General features: G+C 36.9%; 1 protein-coding gene across 2 annotated transcripts in view; it reads right to left on the bottom strand.

Moving 5' to 3' along the window:
• Positions 1-367: 367 nt before the first annotated feature.
• Positions 368-14555, bottom strand: part of LNPEP (leucyl and cystinyl aminopeptidase) — a 98328-nt gene continuing 84140 nt past the window's right edge. For both annotated transcript variants that reach the window (XM_055387180.2, XM_063705896.1), the window contains exons 14-18: positions 8058-8242; positions 5863-6024; positions 3790-3930; positions 2728-2809; positions 368-2140 (exon numbers count right to left, since the gene is read on the bottom strand). In XM_055387180.2, the coding sequence (XP_055243155.1) occupies positions 2009-2140; positions 2728-2809; positions 3790-3930; positions 5863-6024; positions 8058-8242 (702 nt within the window). In that variant the 3' untranslated portion in view covers positions 368-2008. The remainder of the gene's footprint in view (positions 2141-2727; positions 2810-3789; positions 3931-5862; positions 6025-8057; positions 8243-14555) is intronic.

Genomic DNA, 14555 nt, shown 5'->3' with positions numbered 1-14555 from the left:
TAGGAGCGATGTCAAGAAGCACAGGTAAAACTGAAGAATCTTAAGTGATTTTGAGAAGTTACAAAATTTAAATTTTGTATCAAAGTGGAATTTAGTACCACATGGTAAAAAACCAGCAACGACAACAAAACTCTCAAAAGTTTAGTATTTTTCCCTCACTCTAAAAATATAAAAACACACTAACTTTCACTATCAACTAAATTATCATTCATTTAACCAAAGCACAATAAAGACTTACAATCACCTCAGTTGAATAAGACATATTTAGATGATTCTGTGATTCTCAGGATATAATATTTTCTACTCTAAAACAGATAAATTTTAGAAAAGACTAAATTGGGGAAAACACACTAGGATTAAAGAAGACTTTTTTTTTTAGCTTACCAGCCTTTTAAATTTTATTATATAAAAATATTTTCATAAAATAAAATATAATTTTATTCACAATTCCATACATTCTAACTTGATACCTGCTGAATAAAAAAAGGGTGACCTTTCCCACTGTCTGACTCTGTGGAGTGTTTTAAGTGCTCACAAATGGGTGACTACCCTTTTTATGTACATAGAAACTGTTTTCAAACAAAATATAAAGTTCTCAAGAATTATTAGGAAGTAAGCTTTTCTCCTAAGAATCAAAGAAACACAACAATCTAGGTATAAGTCTGCATAGCTCAAAAATTCAAGTACAGTATTTCTCTTTCAGAAGGAGTAAAATGCCATACAGTTTCGGACATCCTCCCTCATTTTTCTTCTTTCCTTCTTTGACCACTCCTTTTATGTTAGTTTGGACACACAAAAAAAGAAAAACTACAATTTTTAACTAAACAAAAGCACTATTTTTGATAGTGAAAAAAATTCAAAGCCCACCGTACTAAACACGAATTCAAGTTACTCCTATCTCACATTCTCTTTGTTCCTTTAAGGTACTATGGTGAACTTCAAATAATTGTTTTTCAATTTCTCAAAGGCTCTGTTTTAAAATATGCTTCTAATATGCTACACTATCATATAAAATGAAAATTCACACATGGGTATGATTCAGAGAGAAGGTTTCTATGATCTATGATGCCAAAAGGCAACTTAAATTGCATTCTTAGTAATAGTGATAAAAGTCACAATGAAAACCACTGGTGTTACCAAAATGCTTGCCACGAATGTAGAAATACTAACCTAAAGTATATCTACGGAAGGGAGTGATAAAGGTGTACAGATTTGGGGACTATCACCATTTATGAATAAAATAATTATAATTAAAGCTAACTCAGTTTGGAACAGTTTCCTATGGTAACGCTATAAAAGATGAAAAAGAAAGTCTTAAATATTCAAAAAATTTAACCTTTTGGCCTTGTTTAGCTTTTCAATACAACAAAAATTTTAAAAATCTGTAGCACCTGGCTATTCGGCAGGAAAAAAACACAATAGTTACAGACATTATTTAAACTTTTTTTCAGAAAAATAAAGAATTAATCAAAACCCCAAATCAAAGTAGATCTGCACACCTGAGGTCAGTTCTTACAGTGCATGCTTTATTGTCTTCGTTACCATATTCTTCAGAGCTAACTTTGTACCACATTCCAATGCCATCTATCAATAAGAAGCAACAGACGGCTGACAAACCAGCGGCCTGCAGTGATGGCGGCTCTTAGGGTAGAACTTTCCTTGTTTTACTGTGTCAGTAACTTTCTGGATACTGAGGAATAGAACAGAATTCCAAAACAGGGTTTTTTTCCCCATCTGTGTATCTTCAAAGTAGAAAAATTACTCATTGTTTTTGTAGATGGTTGGCATTTAGGTGAATATAATTTTGTAATAAATAACTACATACTGCCCAAAGACACTTCAGAAAAGATGGATGAAAAATACAGTCAGGCCCTGAGCTAACTAGAACTCCAAAGAGTGCAAACAACTCGGCAGCGATCCTGGCTTTACCTTGGCTTTTGCAAAAGCGGCAGAGCCCAAGCTTACAAGCTCTCTGAATGGGCAAGAAAATGAGGTGCGGTTGTGCATGCTACAGCCACCATGTGAGACTTTTGAGGTTCTTCTCCATCCACTGGATATTCAACTGAATGACTTCCAAAGCCTCCTGGACACAACGAAGCCGGAAGGTTGCCTCTGACTGATTTTCAAAGAATGCCTGAACCTGTAAGTTTCACACAGAAGAATTTCAAAAGAAGAAACGTCCAATAAACCTCAGGTAACCCCAGCTTTTAAAATAAGCTTTAACTTAGTGATGGCTGTGCTGCTATCTTGAAAGCAGTAGAAAGAAGTACTTTAATATTCAAGGTATCTACATGGAGTTCCCAATCAAGTATGGTGATATCTGAAATGATTTTAAAAAGGAAATCTTTTTACTCCCACACAGATACATTTTTCTAACTTAAAATGGAACCAAGGAGATGTTTAAGTAACAATAAATAAAGTAGAGTCCAAAGGCTTGGTGCTATGAATTCACCCCAAGAATGCAATTCTTCCAAACAATTTTATGATCACTTAAATTATTTGTATTAGGGAGACAAGGGAAGAGAATGGAATCAGAATTTTTCCTCATTATCATATATGCCACCCTTTAGAAGTAATCACAATGCAGAATCATTAGTACTGATAAAGGAAGACAGAGACAAGAGAAGGAATTAGCATGAAAATCCACCATCTCACTAAAACTGAGCAGCCTGGTCAGGGTGTGCGGAGGGTTGCCCAGTCTCTGTATTAGCATTTTATAAAACCAACCTCAGATAAATGTGTCTTTGTTGAAAACAGGTAAGTTGATCCAGCAACAATATTTTGTATGGTATAGGACCCCAGAGGGAACCTGAAGAAACACAAAAACAAGAGCAAAAAAATTAGGCAGCTGCTGGTAAAGCGTTGTTCCTGAGTGCAAGGAAAAGTCTTTAATGCCAAAGCCAGAGTGGAATCCTCCTCCCAGAACCACAACTGAGGAAACCGGGGTAGCCCTATGCATACTTATTGTCGGTGGGAAGGAAAGGTGGGCAGAAAAAGGGAAGAGTTCAGAACATGCAGACAATTAATCCGCTTAACATCGTCGAAGATCACACTGTACACCCAGAAATACCGTTATTGATTTAAAAGAGAGAAAGAAGCAAAAAACCTACATCTGCATCTAGCTGAATGTGAGTTCTTAACTGATGCCTTGGCAATGCAGAGGTATTTTCCTTTTTGTTTTTTTTTTTTTTTTTGAGACGGAGTCTCGCCCTGTTGCCTAGGCTGGAGTGCAGTGGCACAATCTCGGCTCACTGCAAGTTCTGCCTCCCAGATTCACACCATTCTCTTGCCTCAGCCTCCCAAGTAGCTGGGACTACAGGCACCCGCCACCATGCCCAGCTAATTTTTTGTATTTTTAGTGGAAATAGGGTTTCACCGTGTTAGCCAGGATGGTCTCGATCTCCTGACCTCGTGATCTGCCCATCTCGGCCTCCCAAAGTGCTGGGATTACAGGTGTGAGCCACCGCACCAGGCCATAGTGAGGTATTTTTCAATATGCATAGCTAAATGGTTGCTATGAAATAGTCTGTAGCCATGCTGAGCTAAGTAACCTGGTGCCAAGCAAGGCTAGGCTTAATTAGAACTTAGATGGAATGCTACTGTTAAATGATTCATGCTATGGAATTATGTTAACAAATGTGAAAATTTCCGGATGTTTCAGTTAAACTGTCATGGAAGTATTTTTCCTCTCACAGCAAATCCTAACTTCTGTGAGCCAAAACACTGGGAGCTTTTTTCAAATGCACAACTTGAGAATACTAAAAGTTAATAATTCTCTGAGAAACTTACTTCTGTACAAGCTTATTCCAGTTCTCTTTGACAAAATCCCATGCCAGTAAGTGTCCAGGAAAATGTCGACCCACTGTTCTAATGATAAAAGACAGCTTCTGTGTTCGGAAGTTATCTCCATTCAGGCTACTTTTCATTAACCTGAAGAGCAAAGCAGATTTAGCCTCCAAAATTATTATTCATGAAGAAGTGATGACTGAACTTAAATTAAAATTAGTATGGTTTCCTAACTAAAGCTGTCTAGCAAATCGAGAAATAACTGTTGCGTTAGTCTATGGTTGATCTATAGATTGAAAATGTCATTTTTTTTAAATGAAGAAAGAACTCACCAATAAAATAGGCATTTACCTATATTGTCACATGACAATAAATAGTTTTTAAATAGTAAAAACATTTAGGAAATAAGTTCTGGTAGAATTTATTACAATTCGGGAGGTGGGTATTTTTTTCTGGTAAAAACCTTATTTGATTTGAATGGGCAGGTTAATTATATTACTATTCTTAAAAAAAACTAGGCCATTTGAATTATTTGAAAATTAGGATACATTTCAGAATATACTCTTATTAATGTTCGTAGCAAACATTTACTGACACTATGTACTAAATAATGTTCTAAGTCCTTGACACAACAATGCTATAAAGTAGGTATTTATTAATACTACCTAACTCAATTTTATAGTTGAAGAAACTGAGGTTATCTAATTGACCCACAGTCACACAGTAATAAATACCAAAGCCCAACATCTGAACAAAAGCAGTTCTCATCTACTATGCTATACTATCTGTTTATAGTGAGAAACCACGCCCACTCCAAGACTGTGGCAGTATTTTTAGGAGAGAAAAAAACAAAAGCCCAACAAAACGTGATGGATTAAATAAATTATGATAGAGCCATACTACAGAATATTATGAACCCATAAAACACTGTAGTTTTTTTAATATATAAAGCAGGCTTCATGAAGTAACATGGAAAATCTCATATACTGATCATTCACTAAAAAGATGGTCACAAAACACTGAGTATGGTATAAACCTAATACGGTTTTTAAAATGCAGTTAAATATGTAGGTATGCATGTATGTATGTACGTACATATGTACAAATATCCATTCCCACAGATGAATACAAAGACCAGGACTGACAATGTTGTTAACAGAGAAAACGAGAATGGAAGTGAAGGATCATGAGAAATACTTTCATATTTTACTTTATATTCTTAGGTACTGTTTAAATACTTTATCATGGGCATTCTTAGTGTATTACCAGCATAGTTTAAAAACAATGATTTTTCTCTATTTGCTTAAGTCAGAGGCTGGCTAATACTTTAAAGAAAATGGCTATTTACAGCGTATCTTTTGGTAAGTGGGTCTGGACAGGTACTGAGGACATCTCTGGGACACTATTAAGATTTATCTGAGCAAAATCATACAACAGAAGTAATGAGACCCAGAAGCCTCCTTCTATCCTCAGTGCGACTTCTAACACCTGTGCTCTCTACAGCAGATACCTCCATATTCCTCTTGGCTATGTAGAGCTCCTCTACCCCACCACTGCCTGTTCTTCCTGTCAGGAGGCCCTACTTACTGCCCTACCTTCATCCATATGACACTCCTACTTCTGGGCCTTCATCACTACATATTAAAAAGGAAAAGTCTGACAAATAAATTCATATGAACGTAGAACCTAGAAGGTTTAATATGTGATTTTTTTTTTCTGAAATGCCTACATTTTTAAAATGACAGCTTGCACAAAGCAATGCCTTGGTCCTAAAATATGGAGTACCAATTGTGGTGTATAAGACAACATTCCAAGGGGAGGAAGACTTTTTGAGCAAGGAGTAGGAGGGGGCTGTGACTCCTGACATCTTGTAATCCCTTTTGGGCAAAGGATTTTCTGCTTGTCCATAAAGATAAAGCCCAGCACCTGTAGTCTCCTCACCACACTGTCCAACTTAGGCCTGGCCTGTAACAGAAGGGAGGAAAAGAGATCCCCTCAAAAATGAGCTCCTGACCAAGAGCACAGTGTTTGTATTCTTTCGGTTTCTGTATATCATATTCCTCGGTGATTTCATACCAGTAAAGCTTCCGCACATCCTCTGAGCTGGCAAGTGCTTCTAGTATTTTGTTCTTCTCTGCTTCAGAGCCTATAGAAATGTATTTGCCCAAAAGGAATGACCAGCCTTTGTCAGTTTTTGCTCCAACTTTGAACACAGTTGTCATGACATCAGTAGGTAGGCTGTAAGAGAGGTGGTCAAACATGAGAATAACAAGAAAATATTCTGAATACAAAGGCGAAGAGTTGGCTGTGGTGGAGTTTCTGGTGTGAGGGTTGGTAATAATAACAAGTTTGAGTACACAATTTAGGGTTGAGAAAAAGTTTAATTCAGTGACTGCTATTTTCCTAGTAGTGTGACTATGGATACATCAGTTCAATTTAATATTCACAGAGTACTCACAAAGAACCAGGCAGGTGACTGGCTGGACACTAGGGAGCAGAAAAGGAATGAGAGCCTCTGTCCTCTGAGAACTCACAGGCTACTATGAAGTATAGAGCAATAACTATATGCATTACAATTCAGTGTGATAAGTTTCATGGTAGAAATATAGCAGTAAATGGGGTGCAGGGAGAAAACACAGTCTACTGCCTTCATTAAGATCTCAGAGCTGGGAAAGACCTCAAAACGTTATCCAAATCCTCCACCCCAACTCTTCATCTGATGCTTGAATCTTCTCTCCATAATACATGGTAAGGAGCTGGAGAGAACTAATTACCCCCAAAAGCTTTTCTGTTAACTGCTAACTCTACCTGCTATGTTTTATTTCTAAATTAAGAGACTTGTTTATCACCTCACACCCATTAGGATGGCTGCTATCAAAAACCCAGAAAATGACAAGTGTTGGCAAGGATGTAGAGAAATTGGAATGATGGTGCAGCTGCTGTAGAAAACAATATGGCAGTTCCTCAAAAAAATAAAATTAGAATTACCATATGATCCAGCAATACTACTTCTGGGTGTATTTCCAAAAGAATTGAAAGCAGGGTCTCTAGGAGATATTTGCACACCAATGTTCATGGCATTATTATTCACAATAGCTAAAAGGTACAAGCAGCACAAAGGTCTATCCATGAATGAATGGATAAACAAAATGTGGTATATACATACAATGGAAAATTATTCAGCCTTTAAAAAGAAAGAAATTTTACCCAGGTGTGGTGGCTCATGCCTATAATCCCAGCACTTTGGGAGGCCTAGGCGGGCAGATTTTCTGAGGTCAGGAGTTCAAGACCAGCCTGACTAACATGGTGAAACCCCGTCTCTACTAAATATACAAAAATTAGCCAGGTGTGGTGGCAGATGCCTGTAATCCCAGCTACTCCAGATACTGGGGCAGGAGAATCACTGGAACCCGAGAGGTGGAGGTTGCAACGAGCTGAGATCGCGCCACTGCACTCCAGCCTGGGTGACAGAGCAAGACTCCATCTCCAAAAAAAAGAAAAGAAAGAAAGAAAGAAAGAAATTTTAATGCATGCTACAACATGGAAGAACCTTGAAGACATTATGGTAAATGAAATAAGCCAGTCACAAAAAAGCAAATTCTATATGACTTTACTTATATGAGATATACAGTGTAGTCAAACTCACAAAAACAGGAAGTAGAATAGTGGTTACCAGGGGTTGGTGGGGAGAGGGAGTGAGGAATTATTCAATGGGTACAGAGTTTCAGTTTTGCAAGATGTAAAAGTTCTGAAAATAAGTACACAATAATGTGAATATACTTAACACTACTGAACTGTACAGTAAAAAATGGTTAAGATAGTAAATTTTATGTTATGTGTATTTTACAATTTTTAAAAAAGTCTTGTTTGACACCGCATGTTCTCACTCATAGGTGGGAATTGAACAATGAGAACACATGGACACAGGAAGGGGAACATCACACTCTGGGGACTGTTGTGGGGTTGGGGGAGGGGGAAGGGATAGCATTAGGAGATATACCTAATGCTAAATGACGAGTTAATGGGTGCAGCACACCAGCATGGCACATGTATACGTATGTAACTAACCTGCACATTGTGCACATGTACCCTAAAACTTAAAGTATAATAAAAAAAAAAGTCTTGTTTGAGAATGCAGATACATAGAGTTCACCTACACTGACACTCAGTTTTATAAAATTTATGATCCAGGATGAGAATACCCTGGATTCTGTATATGATGTGAGATAAAGAAAAAGAAGATAATTCATCTGAGTAGAGGTATACTTCACCTCTGAGTTCCATTGGATGCCATCCAGTCATCAAACAGTTTCATGGCAGTAGTAGAGCAGTTCCCCAGGTTGTGGGTGCAAGCAAACTCTAGCAGGGCTGACCGAAGCTCTCGCATAGATGGAGTGCCCTCATCAGTCCAAGTTTGTTGTTGAATTTGGTTTTGAAGTAATTTAAATACCCTGGTCTAGAGAGACAAAATAGATTATAATGGCTTCATAATAATTAGGACAATCAGAAAAAAAACAGGACAATTACAGCCAGGCGCAGTGTCTCGTGCCTGTAATCCCAGCACGTTGGGAAGCTGGGGCAGGCAGATCACCTGAGGTCAGGAGTTTGAGACCATCCTGGCCAACACGGTGAAACGACATCTGTAGAAAATACAAAAATTAGGCAAGCATGATGGTAGTGCCTGTAATCCCAGCTACTCAGGAGGCTGAGGCAGGAGAAACACTTGAACCCAGGAGGTGGAGGTTGCAGTGAGCTGAGATAGCATCATTGCATGCCAGTCTGGGCAACAGAGCAAGACTCTGCCTCAAAAAAAAAAAAAAAAAAAAAAAAAAAGACAAAAAACAAAAAAAACCCCAGGACAATTAGATCTCTTTTTCCCAACATTTATCCAATGAGGAAAAAAAAAAGGCATAGATATTACTCATTAAATATCAACTGACATATGAAACCCACATACGGCTGGGATGAAACCATTCAATAATAAGGCTATGCATAAGGCTGCTATAGCTAAGGGGGACTTTTAGTGATGTTAACTCAGAAAAAAATTAATGACTTCTGTGCAGTAGGGAACCTTTATGCTGCATATACTCAGCTAGAAGTTATTTTCCTGCCAAAAAGTATCACTTATAACCACTGCTGGAAGGAAGTCAGGACTTCCTGACCTTGTGACTTTACAATCTATAAACCTATAAAGCAATGAAAGAAAAATAAACTTCTTTATTGATAGTTAATGTTTAAATGTTTCTCAATCCAATATTAAAGGTATATTTAACATTATCAACTAGTTTGATGTTATAACAAATTAACCAAATTAGCAAGAAAATGAGACCTGCAGGGAAGAATAGTTGTTTATAGCTTATTTTTTCTAAGTTTTTATTTAAAGAACTTTCAAACCTACAAAAAAAGATAGTACAACACCCATACACTGTTGATCTAGATTCAACAGTTTTTTAACACTCTGACACTTGCTTTGTTTTCAAGTGTGTGTAACACACATACACACACATTTGTTTTTCTTGTTTTAGCTGAACAATATGAAAGTGATATACAGATATGATATTTCATTTATAAATACTTTGGCATGCAACTCACAGATATCAGAACATTCTCTTACAGAACCATAATACCTTATCACACTGAAGAAAACTAATAGTTATTCATTAATATCATCCAATCTAGTCCATTGGTATTGGCTGTCATTGCTAAACGTACACTTGCGGTATTAAGGTACTAACAGACGCCTTTTTCATCTCTCTCCAAAATAAAAACACCAAAGCTGTTAATACCATGTCGAAGTATTTCCATTCTGCAAGTTGTGCATGGCGGGTGGGGGGTGAGGGCACATGATATTTTAAAAAGCATCATATGCAATATGCTTTTATGAATACCACTAGAAGGAACAAAAATTCTGATATAAAAAAATGTTTTTAGGTATTCTTTTTTTTTTTTTTTTTTTTGAGATGGAGCCTTGCTTAGTTGCCCAGGCTGGAATGCAGTGGTGCGATCTCAGCTCACTGCAAGCTCTGCCTCCCAGGTTCACGCCATTCTCCTGCTTCAGCCTCCCGAGTAGCTGGGACTACAAGCGCCCGCCAACACATCCGGCTAATTTTTTTGTATTTTTAGTAGAGACAGGGTTTCACCATGTTAGTCAGGATGGCTCGATCTCCTGACCTCGTGATCCACCTGCCTCGGCCTCCCAAAGTGCTGGGATTATGGGCGTGAGGCACCATACCTGGCCGTTTTTAGGTATTCTTTAGAAAACCTTCATGGCTACATAAGAAGGACCAAAATGAAAAAAATTCAACAGATACCCCCTCTGAAGGAATCAGCACAGGAGGATTTCTTCCTGCTGGTACTTCTTTACCTCCACCACCATTGTGGCTTCTCATCTCAAGTAATCATGTACCACAGATGACCACAAGCAAAACCCTTAACTTCAGAAGTTTAGCTCAAGTTCTTCACAGAACATTGCTTTCTTCCTTCCTTTTAGGTATTGACAGTGAGTACCACTGAGTACCACTGTCAATACCTAAAATGAATCCTATTTGGAAATTTTTAAACTATTAAGACCATTATCCTAGCAATGACTTACTGTGAATAAGCATCTTGTGGAGCTGAATATGAGAATAGAAAAAAAGAATCTGCAAGGAAAAGAACTCAAGGTTTGTATAACATGTCAACTCGCTTGTGTTTGTTTCAAAAGCAATGAAACACAGAACAGACACCTTGTGGAATGTGTAAGTGGTAAAGCTTTTGAGTCACTGGGAGGACATGAAGTAGAAAAATACTTGCTATGCTGACGATGCAAGGAACGGACAAGCAATGCAGGGGATCCCACCTGACACACCTGACTGCATTGCTATGTGGTATCTTCACTGGCCTTACCTTCTCAATAGCATTATGATAGAAAACCATTCCAAATGACTGGAGAACAAAAGAAATTTAAATCCTACTCATAACCGTCAAATAGGAACAAATGAAGAATGTGAGAAAAAAATCACATGCTTGAAATCCTATTTAAAAAAAAAATCAGTGAAGAACAATGGCAATACTCATTGAGAGTTTACTAAAACACAAAGGCAGCAATGGAAAGAATGGCACTTGAAGTCCTGGAAGCAAAGGAAATCTGACACTTGAAGATGGCTGTGGCTAATTCCTGAGCAGTTACACCACCGAATTACAGGGAGCAATTTTACTAGTTAGTCTTCATATGAAATCATTAAGGCAAGTTCTCAAAATAGTTGTTTAAATGTATTTCAAATTATAACATAATAAAGTAAAACATTTTAAGAAAGAATAATTATATTATTAGAAAAATCCTGTTACAAAATATCATTTTTATAAGTAATCCAGGTTTATTTTTAATATTAATTAATATTAATGAAGCATAGCATGTGCTTCAAATTACCTTTCCCTTTTAGAAATAAAATGAAATGTTTTTCTAAGGATCCAAATTAATTTTTTTGAAATTTAAGCTCTTTCAACAATAGAATGCAACTCTATGATTTTACAAAGTGAAATGGCAAGTGGAGAAAGGAAATAAATTGATGGGTTATACAAACCACAAACACTGGATTTGTAATAAAATGCAACAACAACAATATAAAATTATTTTAAAAATAAAACAGGGAAAGATGCTAGCACTTATGTTGTATATTACATTTTGATTTACTGCTTTAATTTTACACTGATATGCCCAGGGAGTTCTTTCCTGGGTCAATTGAGTTTCTTAAAAGTGAAATGTCAGTTTTTATTGCAAAAGGTTTATCCCACCAATGCCTCATATGTAAAAGAATGATAGATTTGTAAGTGATAAAACAGGAATATGGCTAGGATCAGATGTTAACATCAGATGTGAACAATTTAACACAACTGAAATGTGCCTCCAGACCCTACCCATCACAACACCACAGCATCACAAAATGCAGCATATGTCATGTGCAGCCTACATAACAAAATGACCAATAAATGTACATAATGCTTTGGTTCCAATGATATAGAAGTTAATTAGAAATCAGTCTTAGACAGTAACACATTTGAACATCATATCCAAGGATTCATAAATGTCTCCTATCCCAATTCCTAACTGTAGAATGTCAGATTTCCTAGTTTGAGAGTATTGATGCTACCAGAATTTTCACCCTAATATTAGAATAAGAATGTTAAAGTGACACGTTCTCCCTCTTGGTGAACTAAAGTTAACTGGGCTTTTAGGTAACCATGTGAAGACACACAGCAGTAAAAGGGCGTCCAATCTTGGAAACACATACTAAGTCTTCTGCCCTTCCTCTCTATCCATCAGTCTCTAGATCCCTCCTTGAAGTATGTTCCTAATAAACACATATCTGCCCAGAAAGCTGGAAATCATCTGGGATGAAGATGCAGTTCAAAGAAGAGGTAAGTATCAAGTGCTTCCTGAGCACTAAGCTATAAACAGAGTTAACAGAGAGGCAAGGAGAAGACTGACTTCTGCCATTATGAAGTTTAACTGGGCAGCTTCAGAGTCGGGAGATATTCTGCCTCCTCACAGGGTATATTCAGAACTAACACTGCCCTTTAATAGTGAAAAAAAGTGAGTGATATGCACTAATCTTATTTATTGCTACCTGTACTAGGTTGAATAGTATCCCCTCAAATTTTGTGTCTGCCTGGGACCTATGAATATGACCTCATTTAGGAATAGGGTCTTTGCAGGTACAATCAAGTTAAGATGAGGTCATACTGGATTATGGTGGGCCTTAATCTAAGAATGGGGCAATTTGGGCACAGAAACACAGGGAGAACACTGTGTTGACAGAGACAAAGGCCACGGTTAGTCACCTACATGCCCAGGAATACCAAGGATTACTGGCAATCACTTGAAGTTAGGAGAGGGGAATGGAACAGATTCTTCCTCAGAAGGAGCAAACCTTACTCGCCAATACCTTGATTTTGGACTTCTGGCTTCCAGAACTATGAGAGAATAAATTTCTGTTATTTTAAGACGTCAAGTTTGCAATAACTTGTTTTAATAGCCCTAGAAAATTAATATACTACCCCAAATGGTGTTGATATCATACTAATTACCTCAAACATAATTCTATGCAATAAAATATACTGGTCCTGGGGATAACTGGATATCCATACTGAAAAGAATGAATCTTGGTGTCTACCTCACACCATCCACAAAAATCAATTCCAGATGGATCACAGATCTAAATGTAAAGGATAAAATAATAAAGTTTTCAGAAGAGAACACAGAATATCTAGGGGTAGGAAAAGATTTCATAAGCTAGATTACATTAAAATTTAAAACTCATATTAATAAAAAATCATTAAGAGAGTAAAAAAAGCAAGATGGAGTGGGAGAAGATATTTGCAAATATACATGACCAACAAAAGATTCATATCTAGGATATATACAGAACTCTTACAAATCAACAAGAAAAAGGCAGACAATTTAATAGAAAAATAAGCAAAAGATGGGCATTTCACAAAAGAACATCTAATGGTCAATACATATATCAAAAAGAAAATCATCTTCACATCAGTAGAAAACTGTAAATTCAAGTCAAAATTGCAGTACCACTATGCACCTATCCACATGGCTAAAATAAAAAAGATTTAGTGTGAATGATAATCATCAGCAAAGATCTAGAGCACCTAGAATTCTCATATACTGCTAAGTGTAAACTGGTACAACTTTGAAGAACTATTTGATAGTACAGTATTAACTATGCATGTGTTATGACTCAATAATCCCATTTCCAGACATATATCCCATAGAAATGCATAAAGACATTCATCGAAGACATCATAGCAGTGCTATTCATGATAGCTCCAAACTACAAATAACACAAATGTCTATCAACAATAGCTGAACTGGTTAACTAATGGCCAATCTCTTTACTATACTAACACTAGAAAGTCGACATTGGATTCTCAGTTTGCCCTAAAGAGATGAGTAAGCTATTTGCATACTTCTTGGAAAGGCACATACATACTGTTTTAAAAAGTCATTATTAGCATTTTAGATATAAAAAAAATCTCTTAAGTTGACAATTTCATTTTTAGGAGAACAACTAGATGTGGGCCAGTCACTTGAAACCTTAAATGTATGCTCTGCAAGCTTTTCAAAAGAATATGACAAGAAGAAAGCTTTAATTTTTCTAAAGGTATCCTGGAAAGACGACGTTGCTAGGACACAAATTGATTTTACAAATAGCAATATAACATAAACAGAAGTCTTTGGAGTGAAATTTATCTGGGTTTGAATTTCAGCTTTATCACTTACTAGGTAAGTGACTTTAAAGAAGCTATTCCATCTCCTCGTTTATTTAATGGGGGTAGAAATATCTACCTTGGCACTGTGTGATAATTAAATGAGGTAATCTACATTAAGCACTAAGCACAGTGTGTAAAAGCACTCAAATGCACTTGTTTCTGGTGTGTTTCAATCATTTATTCACTCAACGTTTACTGAGTGTCACTACAGGCCAGGTCATGTTCCAGGCACTGGTTTTTATTAAGGCTGCTAGCTGAAAGCCTTATGAAATAGAAAATGATAAAAATCTTAACCATTAGAAGAGACCTCAGAGAATCATCTAATTTAAGCATCTTGCTTATGGATAGGGATGGGGTAACTCCTTTGGGGTCAGATCAGAAACTTTTGGGGGAGAAAAGCTTTTCAAGCTCCATACAACCACTCTGCCCTGCGTTCCCTCCACTCACTGAGAATCATGCAGGTGATGAGAGAATTGTTCATAGGAGACGCAGGGTAAGGCAGTAAC

Source organism: Gorilla gorilla, chromosome 4 (assembly GCF_029281585.2).
Source record: "Gorilla gorilla gorilla isolate KB3781 chromosome 4, NHGRI_mGorGor1-v2.1_pri, whole genome shotgun sequence".
Classification (NCBI taxonomy): domain Eukaryota; kingdom Metazoa; phylum Chordata; class Mammalia; order Primates; family Hominidae; genus Gorilla; species Gorilla gorilla.
The sequence above is the reverse complement of the archived record's forward strand: the minus strand, read 5'-3'. Positions and strand labels throughout refer to the sequence as shown.